At 48.8% G+C, this 23,089-nt stretch overlaps 1 protein-coding gene across 1 annotated transcript in view; it reads right to left on the reverse strand.

Annotated features, from left to right (window-relative positions):
* LOC119962685 (A disintegrin and metalloproteinase with thrombospondin motifs 12-like) overlaps positions 1 to 23,089 on the reverse strand; it is a 740,693-nt gene that overhangs the window by 352,050 nt on the left and 365,554 nt on the right. Inside the window, exon 10 of the mRNA XM_038790610.1 lies at positions 19,081 to 19,173. Coding sequence (XP_038646538.1) covers positions 19,081 to 19,173 — 93 coding nt within the window. The remainder of the gene's footprint in view (positions 1 to 19,080; positions 19,174 to 23,089) is intronic.

A 23,089-nucleotide genomic window follows, 5' to 3' on the forward strand; every position in this document is an offset into this window, starting at 1 on the left:
CACAGTACTCCAGGTGAGGCCCAAATACAAATTCAAGATGACCAACTCACTCTTGTATTTAATTCCCCTTTTAATAAAGCCCAACGTATTATATGCTTTATTAATTGCTATCCCAACCTGCCCCATCTTCAATGACTTAAGTACATATACACTGAGACACTGAGATCCCTCTGTTCCTACATGTCCTTTTGAGTTCCCCCCTTTATTCCATACTATCTCTCCATATTCTTCTTGCCAGAATTAATCACCTCACATTTTTCTGCATTGAACTTCATCTGCCACTTGACTGCCCAATCCATGAACATGTCCATGTCCTTTAGAAATTCAAGACTATCCTCATTTCAATCTTGGTATCATCTGATAATTGTGTCTGCATGGGGTTCCTCCGGGTGCTCCGGTTTCCTTCCACAAGTCCCGAAAGACATGCTTGCTAGGTGAATTGGACATTCTGAATTCTCCCTCAGTGTACCCGAACAGGCGCTAGGGGATTTTCACAGTAACATCACTGCACTGTTAATGTAAGCCTACTTGTGACACTAATAAAGATTATTATTATTAATTTTGAAATCATGCCCTGAGCACCACAGTCTAGGTCATTGGTATATTTCAGGAAGAGCAAGAGTCCCAATACTGACCCCTGGGGGACTCCACCACAAATCTGAATGACATCCATTTATAACTACTCTCTGTTTCCTGTGATTCAGCCTTTTTCTTATCCAAGTGCTTACTTGACCTTTTATTCCGTGAGCTAGGATTTTGCTCACAAGTCTGTTGTGTGTCACTGTGTCAAATATCTTTTGAAAATCCATACACACATCAACGGCATTGCCCTTATCAACCTTCTCTGTTCCCTCCTCAAAAAGCTCCAGCGAATTAGTTAAACATGATTTTACTTTCATGAATCTATGCTGATTTTCCTTAATTACCTTGTACAGTTCAAAGTGGCTTGTCCCGATTTTGTCCCGAACTATAGATTCCAGAAGCTTCCCTATCACTGAAGTCACACTAACTGGTCTGCAATTGAGAACACAATTTAAACTGTATTTTATGACTTCAATTTTAATAACAGTGTTAATAACACATACACAATAATAAGCAGGGCAATAAACTATGTTGTGTACAGCTGCAGTTCATTCTTTGGTTTTACTACAATTCCAATAGCCCAAACGACCTGTGCTTTTTAAATGTTGCTTTGCAGCAACACCCTGTTCTGTGATCTCAACCTGCCCCACTGAACAGAGAGCCAACCCCAACTCAGGGGGACCAGCTTGTTGGAGATGTGTGCTTGGTATGCGTGGTGGTTGAACATTGTGGGCGGAAACATTTCTAAGTTAATTTGTGGCTGTGGGTTTTTGAGCGATTTTCCTGCCACCTCTGCCGGCGAGTTCCCCACTGCTAGCCAGCGACACTTAGGACCTGATTCTCCGGCCTCGTTGTGCTCTCGCTCGAGCGAAACAAGGCACGTGAATAGTGGGAGAGGCAGAAAACGAGAACCGCACCAGGCGCCAAACAGTCTGTGATGCAACTGGCCGACTCCCTTAAGCGAAATTGGAATCTCGTCATAGCGTGACGAGAAACCAATTATCACCACTTAAGCCCTATTTTCATACCATTAATGAGAGCCACCCCATATCCAACGGCCTCCCGTCCTTACGCAGCCTCCCCTGCAAGTCGTCACCCTGGCGCCGATTAGTACTCCTTTTGATAATGTAAGCCTGGCGGGAGAGCTTCTGTGGGGGTCTGAGGAGGTGAGTAGCCATCTTTGCTCACAAGCAAAGAAGCTGGGAGCGTGGCAGTCCAGTGCTCGGCAGGGGAGTTGGGGGGATCCTCGGCTTGTGGTGGGGGTGCCTCCGCAGAGGTGGACCACCATGGGAGGGTGGCGGGGAGATATTGCGGGCCAATCAGTGGGAAACCGCTCGCTGCACCACCAAGCCAACCCTTGGATCGTGCCTACCCTTTCCAGGGGCAACTCCTGTCCTTGCCCGTCTGTCCCACCGACCACCCATAACCCCCACCGACCCACGACTCTGGTCATGCAGCGAAATTGGAATCTCGCCATAGCGTGACAAGAAACCAATTATCACCACTTAAGCCCTATTTTCATACCATTAACGAGAGCCACCCCATATCCAACGAAATAGAGAATTGGCAATCGTGGTTAAGTGAGCACTTCACACATCTCAAGTGGATTCCCGTGGGTGTGCGGGCCATGTAGCATGTGGTAGTTATTGCCGAGCATCCCAGTTACAACTTGATGCATGGACACTGTGCCTGAACGCTGCAGGAATCAACACACCAGATGCATCAGCCAACATCGAACACACAGGGACCGGGCCCCTGCACCATGGCCATTTCCATGACCAGAAGGTGGGGTGTGCTCTGGGGAGCGGACTTGCGCCCAGTCAAGGTAATAATAATAATAATCATCTTTATTAGTGTCACAAGTAGACTTTTTTTAACACTGCAATAAAGTTACTGTGAAAATCCCCCAGTCACCACACTCCGGCACCTGTTCGGGTACAGCGAGTGAGAATTCAGAATATCCAATTCGCCTAACAATCACGTCTTGTGGGAGGAAACTGGAGCACCCGGAGGAAACTCATGCAGGCACAAGGACAACGTGCGGTATCCACACAGACAGTGACCCTAGCCGGCAATCGAACCAGGGTCCCTGGCGCTGTGAAGCAACAGTGCTAACCACTGTGCTACCCTGCCGTTAACGTTAGCATTATGTGTGGGTGTCTGGGGTACAGGGTCTGGTGACCAAAGGCCACCGCTGAAACCAGCGGTGCATGGGCAAGGCCTGTCAGATGGCAGGGGATGTGGGGGAGGGAGCACAATGAGGGAATGGAGGGTCCCGGGGTGGATGATACAGCTGGTTGTCGGTCTCTCACCTTCCTAAATTCCTTACAGATATTCCACGGGATGATATAATCTTGGACCCCGCAGTGGCTGCACTCACGATGCTGCTGGCAGGCCAGGTGGGCAGCAGCGTCAACGGAGACCCAAGGTGGCAGCCTATGTGCAGAGCCCCGCCTGACACTCTGAGGCCCCGGTGTCCCATCAGGTCAGTGGGGGACCGAGGAGGGGAGGCCAGTGACGACCCAAGTTGTACAGGCTTCTCTGGCCTTTCGTACAGTTGAGGGGCAGCATGTGCTGCAGGAGGCTCTGCCTCAACAGGCAGCAGTGCCGTACCTGTGCCATGTCCTCACGGACTTGGCACCACATGGAGGAGGACGATACCCCTTCCAGGGGCCATCAAGGTCATCGCAGACCGAACTTCTATGCCTCAGGATTATTCCAGGGCTCGAGCAGGGACTTGTGCAGCAGCTCACAAGCGACAGCCCACTAGTGTGTTCACGTTAGCAGCAAACTGCTGGATGTGAAGGAGGAAGAACATTTAGCCACCTTCAAGGAGGACGAGGAGGTGCCGGACAAGGAGGGGCTGGGGGATGAACCCGTGGAGGACCCCCAGGACCAGCGGGACGAAGGAGGACTGGCAGCAAAGTCGAGGGTGCAGCAAGCCCAGAGAGCCGCTCATCCTCACCCACTTCACATAGGACGTGGCATCGTCCGTCATCGCACACTCTCCCCTTCCCCCTCCTCCTCCCTCTCCGTTCTCCTCTACTGAACCCCCACCCCCAACCACCACCACCCCAACCATGATAACCCACTGAGAGCTGGTGGTCCTCAATCTATGCCACAGTCTGACTGCCTGTCTGCTGAATGCTTGTTCACACCTATTACCTGCACATGGTGTGCCTGGGCGGGGAGGAAGTGCGGCAGGGGAAATCCAGGACCACCAAGCCCGGGGGCTGGGGTAAGGGATTGGTCTTCGGCTTCTGTGGGAAAAGTGGCACAAGCATCATACTTCTCAGGTGCAATGTTTTTTACTGCTGTACACAGGTGTCCTAAACTGCCACCAGACCCCAATGGCGCCGCCCGCCCCGCCCCCCCCACTGTGGTGATATGATTTGCATACCTGTCTGCCATTGGGGCAGAACACCGGCTTACCATTGGCCCTGGTCGGTCATGTGCCTCTCGACCAATTGGCCGAGAGGCTGAGTTAACCACGCCTCCATTACCGAGGTATAAATAGACAAACGCCCGTCGATCGTCCATTCCATTGTAGACGATCGCAGGGCTATGTTCTAGTTTATTAAAGCCTGACTTTTGTAAAGCACTCGTCTCTCGTACAATCGATGGTACATCAATTTAATAAACTATGACTTTGAAGATGGAGTTCCAGATCAAGCCCGAATGCCTCCGCATCAGCCCGCAAACTCCGAACTCTGCAGAACTTTTCCAACTCTGGCTGACATGCCTCGAAGGGTTCCTGGCATCTACAACCACCCCCCCCCCACCGGGGCACAGAAGCTGCACGTCCTCCACTCCAGCGTGGGTATCGACGCCTACGCAATAATCAAAGAAGAAACGACTTATGATGAAGCAATACTAAAGCTAAAGGGACAATTCATCAAACCAGTCAACAGGGTATTCGCCCGACATCTGCTGGCCACCAGACGGCAGCTCCCTGGTGAGTCACTAAACCAATATTACCGGGCCCTCCATACCCTGGGGAGGAATTGCTCCTGCGTCGCAGTCTCAGCTACGGAGCACATGGAACTACTGATCAGAGACGCTTACGTGGCTGGGATGCAGTCCCCCACTATCCGCCAGCGGATGCTGGAGAGAGACGACCTCAGCTTAACTGAGACACTGACTCTCTCCTCCTCTCTGGAGGTCGCCGATCAAAGCATCCCGCCCATTCGAACGTCTCAGCATTGACTTCAAGGGGCCCCTTCCCTCCAGCAACTGCAACATTTACTTCCTGGCGGTGACTGACGAATTCTCCCGCTTTCCCTTCGCCATTCCCTGCCCCGACATGACCACATCGACCGTCATTAAGGCACTCCTCTCCATCTTCTCCCTGTTCGGCTACCCCACGTACATTCACAGCGATCGGGGGTCCTCCTTTCTGAGCGACGAGCTGCGTCAATTCCTGCTCAACAGGGGCATTGCCTCTAGCAGGACGACCAGCTATAACCCCCGGGTAACGGACAGGTCGAACGGGAGAATGGTACCATCTGGAAAACCATTCTACTGGCCCTCCGGTCCAGAGATCTCCCTATTTCCCGATGGCAAGAGGGTGCACAAGTCCGACCCGTTAGTGGAACAAGTCCAGTTACTCCACGCTAACCTGCAGTACGCGTATGTGGAGTACCCCGACGGTCGACAGGACACGGTCTCCCTCCGGGACATGGCACCCGCCGGCGTGCGGCCTTCCCCCCTCCACCACAGACCCCCCCTCTGTTTTTTTCCCCCCAGCACCCCACTCAGGTTCCCCATTCCACATCCATGGCGTCTCCACAGCCAGCTCGGGTGACGGAGACTGTTCGAGGACCATCGCTCCCGGACTCCAGGACGTCAGCGGAACCATCGGCCGACCCGACGTCAACTCCTCCACTGCGGCGGTCTGCCAGAACGTCACGGGCCACAAAAAGACTGATCGAGTCGTTCTAAAGCTCCATGGACTTTTGTGTACATATCGCTTCTTGTCTGGGCCAGTGGGAAGCCCCCAAATTCGATAAGAGAATGGAGAGAAAATTTTATCCTCCCGGCTGCTACTCATATCACCTGTTCTCTCGCCCCCCACCCCGGCTCTCGTTCATTACCCCCCCCCCCCTGGCTTCCTTATCCGCAAGGGGTGAATGTAGTGATATGATTTGCATACCTGTCTGCCATTGGGGCAGAACACCGGCTTACCATTGGCCCTGGTCGGTCATGTGCCTCTCGACCGATTGGGTGAGAGGCTGAGTTAACCACGCCTCCATTACCGAGGTATAAATAGACAAACGCCCGGCGATCGTCCATTCCATTGTAGACGATCGCAGGGCTATGTTCTAGTTTATTAAAGCCTGATTTTTGTAAAGTACTCGTCTCTCGTACAATTGATGGCACATCACCCACTCAATCCATCCACACCCCTTCCCTACCGTCACCCCTATACCGCCCTCCCCCCCCATCCCCCCGCGGTGCCACTCAGTGATCCTCAACCTGCTTAGCCTTCCTAGGCTGCATCTAGGCCCAGAAAGCTCATCAGAGGTGAAGGCAGCCTGCTGTTTACCGCATTCCGTGGACTTCGATGTCCGTGGCGGGCGTCCTCTGTGAGCCCTGGCGCTGGAGTGCCCTGCCTACTTGCCAGCGGCACATGCCTTGCATGTCACCCTGATCCAGATGCTGACTCCGAGATCCACCATTATCAGGGGGGAGAAACACAGGGGAGCTGACGGCCGCCGTCACCACTCCATATGATGGCTGAGTTGGCACCCAGTGCCCCCTCCTCCTGGTCAGGGCCCCCAGAGGGCCCTGGGGATCACCTCAGGATTGAGGGGGAGCTGGATCGACCCCCGGCTGCCACTGCGTGATCTGGTTCTGCCAGCCTGGTCACTCCCCAATGTCTGCAGCTTGGTGTCGACGTCATTAGCAATGCTCCTCAGTGACTGGGACATACTCTGGGGTGCCCTGGCATTGCCCACCGACAACTGGCACATGTTCTGGAGTGCCTCTGCAATGCACACATGAGACTGGGACATGCTCCGCAGTGCCTCATAATGGTCCACCTGGGACTGGGACATGTCCAGCAGAGACCTAGAAAAGCTGTTGCGGCACTCAACCATGGCCGTCATTGACTGAGCCACATCTTGGCCTCGTCTATTCATTCTACTGAAGACGTGCACCAGGCTTTCCACTGCGGTCGCCACGCTTGCGGTGTTGCTTCACAATACCAGGGTCACAAATTCGATTCCCGGCTTGGGTTACTGTCTGTACGGAGTCTGCACATTCTCCCGTGTCTGCGTGGGTTTCCTCCGGGTGCTCCGGTTTCCTCCCATAAGTCCCGAAAGATGTGCTTGTTCGGCGAATTAGACATTCTGGGTTCTCCCTCAATGTACCCGAATAGGCGCCAGAGTGTGGCAACTAGGGGATTTTCACAGCAACTTCATTACAGTGTTAATGTAAGCCTACATGCGACAAAAATAAAGATTATTATTATTATTATTATTATTATTAAGAAAATTAAGATGTTTCCATGAATCTACTTCTGGAGGTCGCGGATATGGAAGGTGCTGTATTGGTGAGATACAGCAGTGTATCTTGCATACTATATACACTGTTGCCACTGAGCATGTGCGGTGGAGGGAGGGGAATGTTTAAGGTCACGGATGGGGTATCAGTAAAACGGGCTGCTTTATCCTGGATGCTGCCAAGTTTCCTGGGTGTTATTGGAGCTGCACTCGTCCAGGCAAGTGGAGAATAGTCCATCACACTCCTGACTTGTCAGGAGGTGAATTAGTTGCTGCAGTCCCAGCCTCAGCTGGAAATAAAAGCTGTGCATGACTTTCATAAGAATTTTCAATCCCAGTTACTTTTTGCGAGCAGAATGAGAATTAAGATAACAGGGCAATACAAATTCCCCGTAGGTTAACTGTGCTCCACTTCTCAGACAATTACAGTTAAATGCAAATTAATTCTAGCCTATGTTGTGACCATTTTTTACATCATTGTTGCTTTGTTGCAATGCTTGGGGAGGAAAAAAAATATTTTGAAATGCATCAATGTTCTTCGTGAATCCTTTGATCTCCTGATTTTTGTCATTCTTTTACTCTCTGTTGCTTGCACATCATAGGAGGTGTATGAGGGGATCTCAAAGACTTTATAAGGCTGTCAAATTTCAATCCATCCGATGTAGAACCACAATGTTCTTCAAGTTACCATGATATTCTTTTCATAGATGCTAAACATTTTCTTCAGTTACCACAATTTTAACCTTTAGGTGGTTGGTACTGTCTTTTAGTGATTAGCATAGCACTGTTTGTAAGATATCCCTCCAACACAAAGGACTGAAATAACTGGCACATGGAGATTCCCTGATCGGTTAGTGGGACCCAGTCAAATGGATAGCGAGGGTCCCACCTACAGTAGCTTCACTGATCTAGCAGGGCAACAGGCAATCTACAATTGGCTGGTGTGTTCTTGGGTTCGAGAGGAGGGAAAATCATAGACATGGTCACTCTACTGGAGATCACCGAGCTGGACCCAGCAAGGGTCACTTAAAACAAGAGGAAATCCTGTAATATAGAATCATCAGAATAATTGCTACGCTACTTTTCTGAAAGCCTTATAATTTCTTAAAAACACCAATAATAATAATAATTTTTATTATTGTCACAAGTAGGCTTCCATTAACACTGCAATGAAGTCACTGTGAAAATCCCCTAGTTGTCACACCTCGGCGCCTGTTCGGGTGCACTGAGGGAGAATTCAGAATGTTCAAAACACCTAACAGCGTGGGCGGGTTTTTCCGTCCCGTCACACCAGATTTCTAGTGTGTCAAACCGTTGGGATTCTCTGTTTTGCCAGCTGGTCAATAGGGTTTCCCATTGTGGGGCATCCCCACATCGTCGGGAAACCACCGGGCTGCCGGCAAAATGGAAAATGACGACGGCGGAGAATTCAGCCCCATGTCTTTTGGGACTTGTGGGAGGAAACCAGTGCTACCGTGCCGCCCTGGTATCAATAGAATCATTGTGTTAGAAGCGAATCTATTTATGGCCTTCAATTTTGGGATGCCATGAAATGACCACTTTACAAAAATCTTTTGACAAATACTAAAGGTAACAATCTCATGTTGCCCTGCGAGGTCAACTATCAAATCAAAACTGAATGCTGTATTTTCTAGTAATAAGCTGCATTGCAGGAAGGTTTGATCAATCTTACTTAACTGTACTGGTGAAGTAGCAGAGAAGGTTGACAAAGAGAATGCAATGGATGTTGTCCTTACGGATTTTCAGAAAGCCTTTGAAAAAGACCACTAAAAAACTGGTTAACAAAATTGAGACTCATGGAATTGGAGGGTCAGTGTTCGCTTGGATAAAAAATTGACTGAAAGGCAAAAGAAGCAGTCTGAACTTGTTCTCTCATTTGTGTGCCAGTTTGGCCTGTTATGAAGATGAGAGAAAGGCATTTGATCAGAGAGGATGGAGCAGAGGGTGGGTGAAATGCATGCCCCCTGTAGGTGATGAACCCTCCCCAAGGGCCAGAGGATGGAGTGTGAGCAATATGATGGTGGTAATGAGAAAGTGTCCCCCTCTAACTTTTTTTAAAAATTCATTCATTGGATGTGGGCATCACTGTCTGGACTATCATTTATTGCCCATCTCTGAGGGCATTTTAAGAGTCGACCACATTGCTGCGGATGTGGAGTCACATGTGGGTCAGACCAGGTAAGGAGGACAGATTTCCCTCCCTAAAGGACATTAATGAACCAGATGGGTTTGATGACAATCAATAGTTTCATGGTCATCTTTAGATTTTTAATTCAAGATTTCTTTGATCGAATTCAAATTTCACCATCTGCCATGGCGGGATTCGAACCTGGGTCCCCAGAGCACGACTCTGGGTCTCTGTATTACTAGTCAAGTGCCTCCCCTATAATGGATCTGTGAAATCATAAAGAGATTTGCTGTATGAGTGCATGAACCATGATGAGAGTTTGATAGTTTAGGGAGCTGAGAGAGGATTTACCCAGGCGGAATAAATTAGATCATTCATCCACTTCCTGCACATCGTGGTGGTTCTGGCTTCTGTGCTGGCCTCCTGGGAGCCGGCCTCCCAGACCACAGAGGTGACGTAGTGTGCTTCATGGAGCCATCCCTTGGGTACAAAGCACACTGTTGTGTCCGGCCTCCTCGAATCAAGGCCTTAAGGGAATAGTCATTGAGTGGGGGTGCAGGTGTCTCCTTGAGGCTGCTAGCTTTTTACTCTGGGTTCTGGACATCCTGAATGGTCTCCTGGCAATATGACTGTTGGACTGGTGTTTAAATAAAGGCGCCGGGACCTTTGAACCCACTAGTTGAGGGTGGGCGGATGAATCAGCTCCCGACCCACCAGGAGATTTGAAGAAATACTCTCCAAGGCTCCAAGCACAGAGTCAGACCCCAGCGGAAATGGGGCTCCCAGAACAGCCCCCCATTGCACTTAGAAATAAAAAACTGAGAATTGTGCCCAATTTGTCTGTAAGTGGAGATCATGCAAATATATTCTGCCGCGCATGGCCAGCCGTAAGTATATGGGATAACCTTCTTTCACTGCCAGAATATTGCAAGGCAATAGATACAATATTACCTCTATTCGTGAATGCAAAAGTATTAGAAATAGCGATTAAAAAGCTGATAAAGGAAAACTATTTGGCTGTTATGATGAATTCACTGAATACATTCAGTCAACTGTTATCAATAAAACCACTCATGCATGAAAGGCACCTTCAGGAAATTAAAATTCAAGTCAAAATTGGTTGTTCTAACACAGAGAAGCCACATTTGTGAGAGCACTTCAGAAAAATCACAGCAACTGCATTGCAGAGATCTGTGCTTACAATCAGCGTGGCATTCCTACTGTAAGCATGCAGTTACTTCCAATGTTATTTCAAAGGGCTCAGGTCTTCAGAATAGTGAGGGCAAAGGCTGGGAAACATGATCACAAATAATGAAACAGGATGAGGCTATTGAATTTCAACATGGCCAGATGATTCAGGCTGAAGCTGCCCATCCGAAATGTGAGGAGAGGTGGGAATCAGAATGTTGCGTGGGCACGGATTATTTGCCGTCCCCCCAACCCCGGCCCAAACACAAAGCAAAGTGGGCGGACTAAACAAGGGCTGAGTGGGACTTCCTCTCCTCACTGGAAGATGTCCCGACCTCAGGAGCTGTCAGCCCATCCAATCCAGCAGCTGCATCAGTCCTGACGGTTCCAAGAATGTATAAGTGGGTGCTGCCAGGATAGCAATGTGGAAGCAGAGGAAGGCCTAATGGAACTCCAGAAACTGCCAAATCAGGGGTCTTTGGCAGGGAGGGTCCAGGCAGGTTAGAAAGGGGTGTGGGATGGTTGGGTTAAGGCAGACGGCAGTTAGGGAAGAATGGTTGATTGGATTTTGTTTATTGTCATGTGTACCGGGGTACAGTGAAAAGTATTTTTCTGCGAGCAGCTCAACAGATCATTAAGTACTTGAAAAGAAAAGGAAATAAAAAAAATACATAATAGGGCAGCACAAGGTGCACAATGTAACTACATAAGCACCGGCATCGGGTGAAGCATACAGGGGTGTCGTGTTAATGAGGTCAGTCCTTAAGAGGGTCGATTAGGAGTCTGGTAACAGCGGGGAAGAGCTGCTTTTGAGTCTGTTTGTGCGTCTTCTCAGACTTTTGTTCTCCTGCCCGATGGAAGAATTTGGAAGATTGAGTAAGCCGGGTGGGAGGGGTCTTTTGATTATGCTGCCCGCTTTCCCCAGGCAGCGGGAGGTGTAGATGGAGTCAATGGATGGGAGGTGTCGTGTTAGGTACACTGGTATAGCACTGGCTGCAACTTGATGCAGCTTAGATCAAAAGGATACTCCAGACCTTGAAGTTAGTTCAATCAAGTTTATTGAACTAATAGCACAGTTCTTGGTGAGTTCAACTCTCTGCTAATTTACGTGTGGTTACTCTGTCTGACTGAACCAGACTAGCTCTTAGCCACGTGGTGGAGGTGTGAGATTGTAACAACACCCTTGACTGACTCTCTAGATGTTCATCAGTGGAAAGAGGCGGAGTGTCAGTGCCTCGTGTCTTTTATAGTCAGATTCTACCCCTGAGTGTCCTGCCTGCTTATTGGTCATGTCCTGTTCTCTGTGTCCATTAGCTGCTTGTCTGTGCCTGCCTGTATATCATTATGTGTGTGTCTGCATATCATGACAGGGGGCAGGTTCGTGTGATTGACTGGGCTGTGTTCACGACTCTCTGAAGTTTCTTGTGAATTCTATCTTGAGCGAGGCACCCCTCCAAACTGCAAAGTGCAGTCCCTGAAATTAGAGTTCCCCCTTCCATCCCGCCATTGATTTTTTTTTTTCAAAATCAGGTTATCCACTCTCACTTGATTGCTTGAGCCAAACATTTTGTGACATGGGCAGCATATTATCGGCATCAATTGGTTGGGTAGTAAACTTAATTATCCCTCGTTTATCGATGTTAAGATGGAGGGTGGGCTGCTGATTTTGGTGTCTGCCCACCTCCCTTTTTATGTGGATGAGCTCAGATTGAGCAGGAAGGTGGGTAGGTGGGCATTACGTGCCCCCCATCCGCACTGGCTGAAAACACGCCCGGTGAGGCACCTGAAATGCAGAAAGTGGCAGGCAATGGCCCTTTGGCCAGTATCAGTGTTCTTCTGGCTGCAGAACTGTGCATCATGGCAAGTCATCTCAGTGTATCTAAGATCCTTATCCTTTTATTTTTATTTTTTTGTTTTCCATCACCCTTTCCGCTCTGTATTGTTTGTGTGTGTGTAGAGAGTGGGGTGAGTTGGGAAGGGAGGGGTTTGGGAAAGTGGTAGTCGAAAGTCAGTTACATTTTCTGACCGTTTAATTAGAATACAGTACAAAATAAAAAGCTACGTGATTTGTAAAGTTGATAAACCAGGTGACTGTATTTATTGAGTTCAACCAAGGACATTGAGTTTTTTAAATAATACCGAACATCCCCTGTGTTGTAACTCCGGGTTAAGTGGGGCTAGAATTTTATTTATTTATTTTTTTATAATAAATTTAGATTTCCCAATTATTTTTTCCAATTAAGGGGCAATTTAGGGTGGTCAATCCACCTACTCTGCACATTTTTGGGTTGTGGGGGCGAAACCCACGCAGACACGGGGAGAATGTGCAAACTCCACACGGACAGTGACCCAGAGCCGGGATCGAACCTGGGACCTCAGCGCCGTGAGGCGGTTGTGCTAACCACTAGGCCACCGTGCTGCCCTAAGTGGGGCTAGAATTGACTGCGCACTGGCCCAGGGTGTCATGACAACATACTTTTTTTGTCCCTTAGTGTTTCTTGGCTCTACCCATACAGATTCCTCATGGCGGGAGGTAATAGATGCAATTTACCGGCCTCGTCGTGCCCCCACTTAGTGGCCGTTGAATCTCGCAAGAGTCCTCTCATGAGATTTGTGATGCTCAAGATGTCTTGCGATATTCAACTGGATCTCGTGAGGTGTCACGACCTGGATCTCATCCGTGCTGGGGGCAAAAAGTGATACTCAGGGCAGGATTCTCCGGCCTCGTTATGCTCTCTCTCAAGCGAAACAAGGCCAGTGCCTAGTGGGAGAGGCAGAAGACGAGAACCACGACAGACACCAAACAGTTTGCGATGTAACCGGTCTGCTCCCGTAGGTGAAATCAGGATTTCGCCATTGCGTGGCAAGAAACGCATTACCACCATTTAAGCCCTATTTCCATACAATTAACGAGAGCCACCCGATATCCAACGGCCTCCCACAATTCATCGGCCTCTCCATTATGTTGCCACGCTGGGGCCAATAAGTAGTCCTTTTGAAAAATGCTGTGGCGGAAGGATTACTGTGGGGAGCCGAGGAGGTGAATCGCCATCATTGCTCACAGACAAAGAGCCTGGCTGCGCTGGCCTGTTGCCCTTGTGCTCGTTGGGGGGATGGGGACCGTTCACAGTGGTGAGGGACCCGCAGCTGGGGGTGGGGGACCCTCTGCAGGGGTTGCCCACCATGGGAGGGTGGGAGGGAGGCATGGGGGGGCAACCGTGGGGCAGCCTGGTGCAGCACCACCATGCCAACACCCTTTCCGGGGGCAACTCCTGTCCCTGCCCGTCTGCCCCACCGACCACTGTTGTGCCTTTTTTTTCTTTTTCGATGGCTCTGTTCCAATTATGGCAATCAGTGAGTTTACCCTCCTTTCTTTTGATGTCTATATTCTAATGCTCAGAGTCGCCAGGTATCGAATGATACCACCACAAGGTTCAACCGGCTATCGATCAAAGAGCCAAACACCAGTTAGTTAGTTCAAGGTCAAGGGTACTTTATTTACACACAATTAATCATGCAACATAAACACTACTAGTTAACTACACCTATCGACTAAGACAACATGTACTTAACTTCAGGCACCCGGCTTAGGTCAGAGGAACAGTGGCTGCTGTCCAATTCTGGAACTATCGAGTCTGGAGAAGTAACTGCTGCTCAACTAGGCTCATCCGTCTGGTAGCGAGCGTTGAACTTGGACTTGCTTCTGGTGTTGCTGCAATTGGAGATGGCCGTGACCGGGCACCAGGTCCAAGAGAGGACGAACATGTGGCAAACTCTTCTTCTTATACTTGGGGGTTTTCACGCTCTTTTGGCGGTCCTTCAGTTTGGACCCCACTAATTCGGTGATCACTGATTACTCTGTTCGATTCCTAACCAATCAGTAGGCGGGCATCTGGATGGCTGGGCATGTCCTAAGTGGTCGCTGACCCTGTTGTTTATGCATCCCCTGAACAGGTAGTGGCGCCGAAATGTGAGGGACTGTACTGGTGGCTCGAGTACCAGCCCTTTGTTCTGGTGAAGATGGGCCATCAAATGCTAATCGGCCCATCAAAATGCTAATTGTTCGGAGTTTCGATACCGTCTGGACTTCTTGCTTGCAAATATACATTTCGGGCTCTGAGCCTGCCTGAGTTTTGCCTTGACCATTTTACTCGCTAGGCTTTGTGAGTTTCTCTGACCATAGTTGTAAGTGGCCATCCCAGATGGCTACACTACCCATAACTCCCAACGACTGCCAAGGCCTCTGAAGGCTATTACTGATAGGGGATTGGTAATCATGGTTAAGTGAGCACTTTACATAACCAAAGTAGATTCCCATGAGTGGGTGGGCCATGTAGCACGTGGGAGTCATTGCCTAGCATCCCAATCATACCTTGATGCCTGGATACTGCTTGAGCACTACAGGAGGCAACACCACAGATGCAGCAGCCAAATTCTGAACAGCCAGTGGATGGGACACAGCTCCGGGAACATGTCCACGGCCGGAGGAGTGTCACGGGAAGGGGCGGGGTGGCTTGAGAGATAAGCAAAGGGTTCAGAGGTCGGCACACATTGCGGAGGAAAGTGATAGAGGCATCATATTGATTGTGCACAAAGGTGTTTATTGTATTTTACAATTCCCCACCCTCACAATGGCACTGTCCCCTTCCCCACCCCCAGCTCCTCCACTCCCTACCTGACATGTCCCTCTGAATGTCCAGGCCGCACCATAATATCTCCATCACCTCCGAATGACCTCTTCCATAGGCTCAGCATCAGGCTGGGACCCAGCTGGATTGTGGGATCCAGTAGCCCTCCGACTGCTGTCTCACCTGCAGGCTCCTGTCCTCTGCGACAGCAGTCACCTCCAGGGCACGCTCCTCGAAGGAGCGTTATTACTGTTACTGTAATTATTACTGTTGTCCGGCACACCATCACCAGTCTGGGCCCTCTCCCAGCGATTGTGGAAGAGCTTTTCCTTAGAAGGCATAGAGAGGGTGGTTCACAGCGGTGGTGGTGGTGATGGTTGTGGTGGTGGTGAAGGTAGTATTTGGGGGTTGAAGGGGGAGGGGCTGGAGGGAGGGGTGGGGGTCATGGGGTTGGGGAGTGGATGCTCCTGTGGGGACAGAAAGGTCTCAGCGGAATAAGGAGGGGTGTCTCTTCACTCATGCTGCCCGGTGTAGGTTGTTGATCTTTTCCCTGCACTGGAGGCCGGTCCTTCCGATCACACTCACCGAGCTCACAACCACCACCACCTCGTCCCAGGCAGCACTGGCCGCCCTATGGCTGACCCTCCTGGACCCTCGAGGGGGTCCACGACATCCCTCCTGGTCTCCGCAGCATCTAGCAGCTTCTCCAGGTCTGTGTCCTCAAATCTTGGGGGCAGTCTCCTGGGCGCCATTGTTGTGAGCTGGCTGGGTTAGCTGAGTTGATTGAGTAGCTGCTGCTTATGTGTTGTTCCACTTTGTTAGTGGGGGGACTGGTGAGCACAATGCCGGCGAATCTGCTGCGAGCCTTCATTTGTGGCGAGAGGCCCATGAGGCTACGTTAAGAACAAAAAAAGAACAAAGAACAATACAGCACAGGAACAAGCCCTTCGGCCCTCCAAGCCTGTACCAGTTATGATGCCATCCTTGGCCAAAATGTTCAGCATTTCTTAGTGCCGTATCCCTCTATACCCTTAAATAGACAGCTTAACGCTGGGTGGAGTGCCAGGAAGCTCGCAACAGTTCCCGCTCAGTGCAACATTAGAAATCTTTCTGGAGAAAGATTTGTCACTGAATCTTGTCTTCCCATCACCCTGTCAGATACCTTCCATTGTGTTTTTGTTAGGATACTGGACCAGACCCCGACATTTGTTAGGATACCAGAAAGAACACCAAACAATTTTTTTAAGTTAGTAAATCTGTGAGGAAAGGATATTTCACCCCAGGAGTGATGACTCTGACCAATAGGTATCTTTTATGTTAAAACAAACTTTAATTTAAATACATAATTAACCACATTAATATCAAAAAAATAGCTTTACAATTAACAGTTTAACAATTAACTTAAACACAAGGAAAAACATACAAGTACCATCTATACCTACTACTAACTCTTATTAAGCAACCCTATACAGTTCAAATGGTACTTATAAATAAAGTTTACGAAACAGGTTTAGGTACTCAGCTGTGAAGACAGTTTTGGAGAGAGTTCCTTTCAGGAGTAGATTCAGTACATTTATGCTCAATCTAGCAGCATTTGGCAAGACTGCTGCTCAACTTAAAATCCTTCTTTCTTGTCATAGACGCAAATCCTAATGCAAAATTGCAAAACTACAGACAGGCCTTGCACCTCCCATTAATGACATAATCTGCAGACTACTTGGGCGAGATTCTCCCAAAACGGGAGAAATCGTAAAGCTGGCGTAAAACCCGGGCGGGTTTTACGGCAGCGCGCCCCTTCCCGACCGGGGACCGATTCTGGTCCCCGGTCGGGGCTAGCAGCCCGACGCCGTAGGCTCCAGCAAGACGGGCTTAACGAAAATCGTTAAGCCCGCTTGCCGGAGTTAGCGCCGGCTGACGCGTCATATGACGTCAGCCGCGCATGCGCGGGTGACGTCATCGCGTTTTTGCGCGAAACCCGCGCATGCGCGGGCCGGGTTGCCCCTCAGCCGCCCCGCGAATGGATACTGCGGGGCGGCGGAAGGACAAGTAGTGCGCGGGCATCGGGCCCGCTGCCCGCGATCGGTGCCCACCGATCGCAGGCCCATGGCACCCTTGGCACGGCCGTGGTACTGCCGTGCCAATCGGTGCCATGGTTATAAAAGGCGAGTTTGTCACGCCGTGTTTACGAACGGCAAGACCAGGTGTGTTTGCCGTTCGTAAAAACGGCGGAAAGGGCTGGGACTTCGGCCCATCTAACAGCTGAGAATCGCTGCCGGCCGTAAAAAAACGGCGGCAGCGATTCGGTTCGGGACTTCGGCGGGGGGGGGGGGGGGGGGGGGGGGGGGAGAATAGCGGGAGGGCGGCAAAAATGTCGGGAAGGCCCTCCCGCTATTCTCCCACCCGTCGTGGGGGTCGGAGAATTTCGCCCCTTATATGTGACATGGCCTGCTTAGTTAGGACTAAATAAATGATGGATTCTCCAGGGAATCACCAGCATTCACAAAAATCTTACATTAGCCCTCTATATGTAAACAAGAAAATGGTTAGATCAATCATGATCTCACCTTTTACGACTTGTTAATTACAGCTTTAACAGACACACAGTCTGGATACCTTAACCTCGATTTTTCACATAATATTACTCCAACAAATATATACCTTAACCCAGGCTTTTAAAATCTTACTGCAACAATATAAAATAAAATGGGCGCGATTCTCTGCCCCCCCACGCCGGGTGGGAGAATAGCGGGAGGGCATCCTGACATTTTTCACGCCCTCCCTCTATTCTCCTCCCCCCCACGCCCGACACACGCCACGAATCGCCGCTCGCCATTTTTTATGTCGAGCGGTGATACTCCGAGGCCGATGGGCCGAGCAGCCGGCCCTTCACGCCCGTTTCACCACGGCAGCAAACACACCTGCTCACTGCCGTCGTGAAACGGGCGCCAGATGCCCGTTTGGGGCACCTAGAGGCCCGATTGGCACGGGAGCACCATGACTGTGCTCAGAAGGGGACAGGCCCGCGATCGGTGCCCACCGATCGTCAGGCCAGCGTCCAAAACAGACGCACTCTTTCCCCTCCGCCGCCCGGCAAGATCAAGCCACCACATCTTGCCGGGCGGTTGAGGAGAAAGACGGCAACTGCGCATGCGCGGGTTGGCGTTGTCCAACCAGCGCATGCGCGGCTGACGTCATCGGCCGCGTCAGCCGCCGTGACGCGCATCCTTCACGATTCTCTGCATTTGCGGAGAATCTCGCCCAATATATGTAACAAATCCTTACATTCATCACAGTTCTTCCTCCCCCCACCGCATCCCTTTCATTTTCTCAAAACATTTCCATGTTTCTACAATTCTGATGACGTGTCATTGACCTGAAAAGCTAACTGTTTCTCTTGACAGATACTGCCTGACTTGCTGAGTCTTTTTCGCATTTTCTGATTAGTACAAAGAAAGTAAATGTTGACACAGACGTGGACTACATTCACTACATTCATCAGAATCGCATGTGCTTTGCCCTGGGAGAATTTTGCTCAGTTGGGGTGAAATTGGTCTTGGACAGTAATGTAATATTGCTGATAGCACAGTGACAGCAATTTTCAAATTGCTGTCCAAATTGGGTGAAATGAGAACCAGGTTGTCACTGTTCTAGCTATCATCCAATGTTTACTCATGATTCCATTGCCAAAACAGGTCTGAGAATTAGTTGATCAAACCTAAATTATTGCTTCCGACACAGCAATAACTCCTTCCCAATGTGAAAGCCTGGTGCCCTTTGTCAAGGCAAATGGTGAGCACCCATTTAAGCTGAGGAACCCTCGAGAGTCAAAACCAAGCTTGTGCCTTCAAATAATAGGGAGGCGAAAAACTGAAAAAATACATTCCAAATATTTGAAAATTGGTTGAAGATTGTAAAAAGTTACCTCTTGGCTGAAAGAAATGTTTCAATTTTATGCTGCATCTGTTCAGATGAACAAAACAACATTGGAGTTATATTGTTACAGCCAATACAATTGAGACCCTTTACGCACCTTCTTTTCTCCACATCTGGTCCCATCTGCTGCAGCATCCAGCTTAGAGCGGCAGGAGCCATTCAGTGAACACCAGAGAGTCTGGCAAACATTCTGTCAATACAAAATGGACAGAGGAATCAATCATTGCATTTAGTAAATATTACACATTGGGCATGATTCAGCAAACTTAAAACAAAGTCCGCTGTCGAGAACGTTTACCGCCGTGTTTCTCAGCGGCTGCAACATTGAGAAATACCATGCCATTCAATGGCAGTTGGCTTTTTCTTTGGCCTGGGGGGTTTCTCCCCGCCAAGGCCCCACTTAAAGAGATTTCCTGCTGGCAAGCTGATCTCACCTTCAGGAACGGCTTCTCGCAGATCAGGTCGCCATTTTGGCTGGTGGTTCTGATCTTCCCTCCCTCCCACTGTCAGCCTCCCCCCCCCCCCTCCCCCCCCCCCCCCCATTTTATGCCCCCTTTCATCTCCCAACCTTCCTGAGACTCCTTGTAACTTCCCCTCACCCTGCCTCCTGTGGGAGAACACCCTCCCCCCCATCGGGCCCAAACCCTAGCACTGCCAGCCTGGCAGTGGAGAATCCCGCCAGGGTAAATGGACAGAGAATTCCAGCCAATGACTGCCTCAAACCCTCCCAGAAAAGGAATTTCTGAACATCGGACTTTCTGAACCTTCACGTTTATCTGAGAACCAACCTCAGAGAAATTTGACTACAAGAAACTTCAGCCTGCTGTGAAACCTTCACTTTATGTGACCTTGGATTCAAATTCAAAACATTAAAACCATCCAAGAAAGTACAGGGCTGCCTCGTGCTGGATGGAGACTGTAAGTCAGAGGCAAAGACAACTATAAGCTTTAAGAAGTACATTACCTTCACCTGTATCTCATCTTTGTGTGATTATATGTGTGAGAGTGAGTTTGTCTGATATTGCATTTAATTTGTGGGAAGTGTGTGAGCATAAGCAACCTTCTGTATTTTTAAACTCATAAAAGCTTGCTGTTGATTTAATTGGAACACACCATCAAAGGAGCAAACACAAATCTATTTTCATATAAAACATAGGAAAACATATACATTGTTCTCTGTGATAGTTGCCAAAAGAATACATTGGACAATAAAAACAATAAAAATGCTGCAAATGTAAAATAAATGGAATGTGACATATAGAGTTGCCACAGATCGGTCATCATGATCTTGTTATGCAGGTGATAAAAACAAACTCCTATCACGGCTTTAATTTTAAAAAAATTAGCATCTTTAATGTAGCAAAATTTCATACAGTGATTCATAGATGCATAACCGGACAAAACTAATTTACACTGAGTCAAGAGATGAAACATTTGGATTAACAGTGAAAAGCTTAGTCAAACAGGCAGACTTTAAGAACTTGAATTGAAGAAAGAGGTAGAGAGGGTGAAGAGTTTATAGAGGGAATTCTAGATTTAAGGGTAGAAATGTCATTCTAACCCTGAAAAGTACATTGTATTTACTTAGACTTGTGTTCATCGCCACAAACTCATGTGTGATGTCAACGTGAAAAGAAATGTTAGCTGGGTTATAACTTATTCATTGTGCACAGCCTCATGGGTTAACAATAAAAGCTATACAGGATATGGAATGACTGTGCATCTCTTAACTCAAGACATCAGCAAACCGTTTCACTTCTACTCTTTCCAACGTGAAAGGGAATTGCGACTGCAAAACCCAATTATATAAAAATGTAGCAAACTTTAAAAGCCATTAAGAATGAAAAAAGAAACAAATATTAAAGGAGTCCAAGGAAAAAAGCATTGATCAACAGTTTTGAGTTTGCAGTTACAATGTGCAGGAAGATTAATGGGTTACTGTCATCAAAATTATGTTCTGCAAAATTGAGATGATGATGATATTGCAGCATGATTTTCATCATCATCATCATCGTTGCATTTTATACTAAAATGATTTGGCAGGAGTCCCTTGAGAAGATGAAGTGATTTTACTTCAGGCATGTAGAGAATTTTCCTTAGCCTGTTCACAAATAGTGTCCCAAAAGCAGGTGCAACACAGAGCATTTGCAGGCATTAATCCTTTCCCGCTGCTCTTTAACACCATGGCGCCTGAGCTTCTGGTCTGGCTTGTCCGATAGTTGCAACTGATTGTGCCTGAAGAGGACTCAGCAATATAATTCCATGCAAACGACCATCACAAGCCTCTGTACACAGAATTCCTCTGATAGTTTGGAATACATTGTCCCCACATGAGCTGGTAGGATTGAACTCTGAGCCGAGGTTCAGGTACCATCCATTTAAAAGGACAGGCTGGTATTATCAAGATCTTAATTTTTTTGTCTTTGTGAATATAAATTGGATTTACTGCTTCACAACTGTTAGACTTTTACTCTTAATGTTGGAGGCCATATTCAGTACTGTCAGTCACTTCCCCCTTCCACCCATACCATCCCTCACACTTTAATAAGGTCACGGGGAGAGCACACCAAATAAAATGAGTTATTTACAATAACAGGCATATACACTTCTGGTAGATCCCTACCGGTCTCTGTCTGATCGGTGCCTTACTTGCTGACCTTTTATACATTGCTAAATGGAGTCCTCCCGCCCCTCAGCAGGGGAGCGCATACTCCACGAGAACCACGGGGAACATAATCATTCCAACCCCGTGGGTCCCGTGCAGGATATTACACGCACCAACTCTTTATGTTATGGGACTGGATACAACAAGCTCACCCCCTCCCCACCCCCCTTATTTCCTGCCTCTCTGCCCAACCGGGCTGCACGGGAGCACATTGGTTAGCACTGTTGCTTCACAGCGCCAGGGTCCCAGGTTCGATTCCCAGCTTGGGTCACTATCTGTTTGGAGTCTGTATGTTCTCCCTGTGACTGTGTGAGTTTCTTCCGGGCGTTCCAGTTTCCTCCCACAAATCCCAAAACTTCCTACCCTAGACGTCCTATTAGGTAATCTGGACATTCTGAATTCTCCCTCAGTGTATCTAAACAAGCGGCGGAGTGCGGCAACTAGAGGCTTTTCTCAGTTTCTTCATTGCAGTGTTACTGTAAGCCTACTTAAAAGCCAGCTGTCAACATACCCATATGCATCATGTACATGCTAGCATGCCCTACCTTCATCATTTTAAATAGGTCTACGAGGACGTTCAGGCACAAAGTTCTGGATCCTGGGCAACTCTATCGAATTCCAGAAATTTTAAATCTGGGAAACATTGCAATAGTGGGAGTGATTCGCCCGAATTCACTCTGAGTGCTCACGCTGAGAGGGCAGCTCAGCTAGGATTCAATGGAACTTTCAAACTTTGCTTGAGATGGTCAAGTTTGGGGCTGAACTTGAGAGGGTAGGAGCAGAAACTTGTTGACAGGTTCGGCTCATCAGAGATCAGGGCGCCTAATTCTCGGCAGGGGAGACTGGAGCATTCCAGGAGGCCAGTGATTTGGGCTTCCTGCCCGTAAATTATACTCAAATTAATGTAAATCCTAGTTAGAGTGTTCTCGCCCGCTCTGGGCGAGGATCTGATCGGGGCCAGTGAAGCGGGCCTGGAGACTCGCAACAGGTTTGACGACCAGAGAGAATCCCGTTTTGGCCCTAACGCCCAATTCAACAAGCCATCGCAATTCCCACATGGGGTTCATGGCTCTGCAGAATCGCTTCCTGTGTATCATTTTCTTAAAACATTTCTGGCAGATAATATGGACAGAAAGTTCTTTCTTGGATGATTCCCTTCCCACCACAACTTGCAATTACTGCTTACTCTCCAGAGGCAAATATAGAACATAGAACATAGAACAGTACAGCACAGAACAGGCCCTTCGGCCCTCAATGTTGTGCCGAGCAATGATCACCCTACTCAAACCCACGTATCCACCCTATACCCGTAACCCAACAACCCCCCCTTAACCTTACTTTTATTAGGACACTACGGGCAATTTAGCATGGCCAATCCACCTAACCCGCACATCTTTGGACTGTGGGAGGAAACCGGAGCACCCGGAGGAAACCCACGCAC

The sequence above is a fragment of the Scyliorhinus canicula genome, chromosome 3 (genome assembly GCF_902713615.1).
Source record: "Scyliorhinus canicula chromosome 3, sScyCan1.1, whole genome shotgun sequence".
Taxonomy (NCBI): Eukaryota; Metazoa; Chordata; class Chondrichthyes; order Carcharhiniformes; family Scyliorhinidae; genus Scyliorhinus; species Scyliorhinus canicula.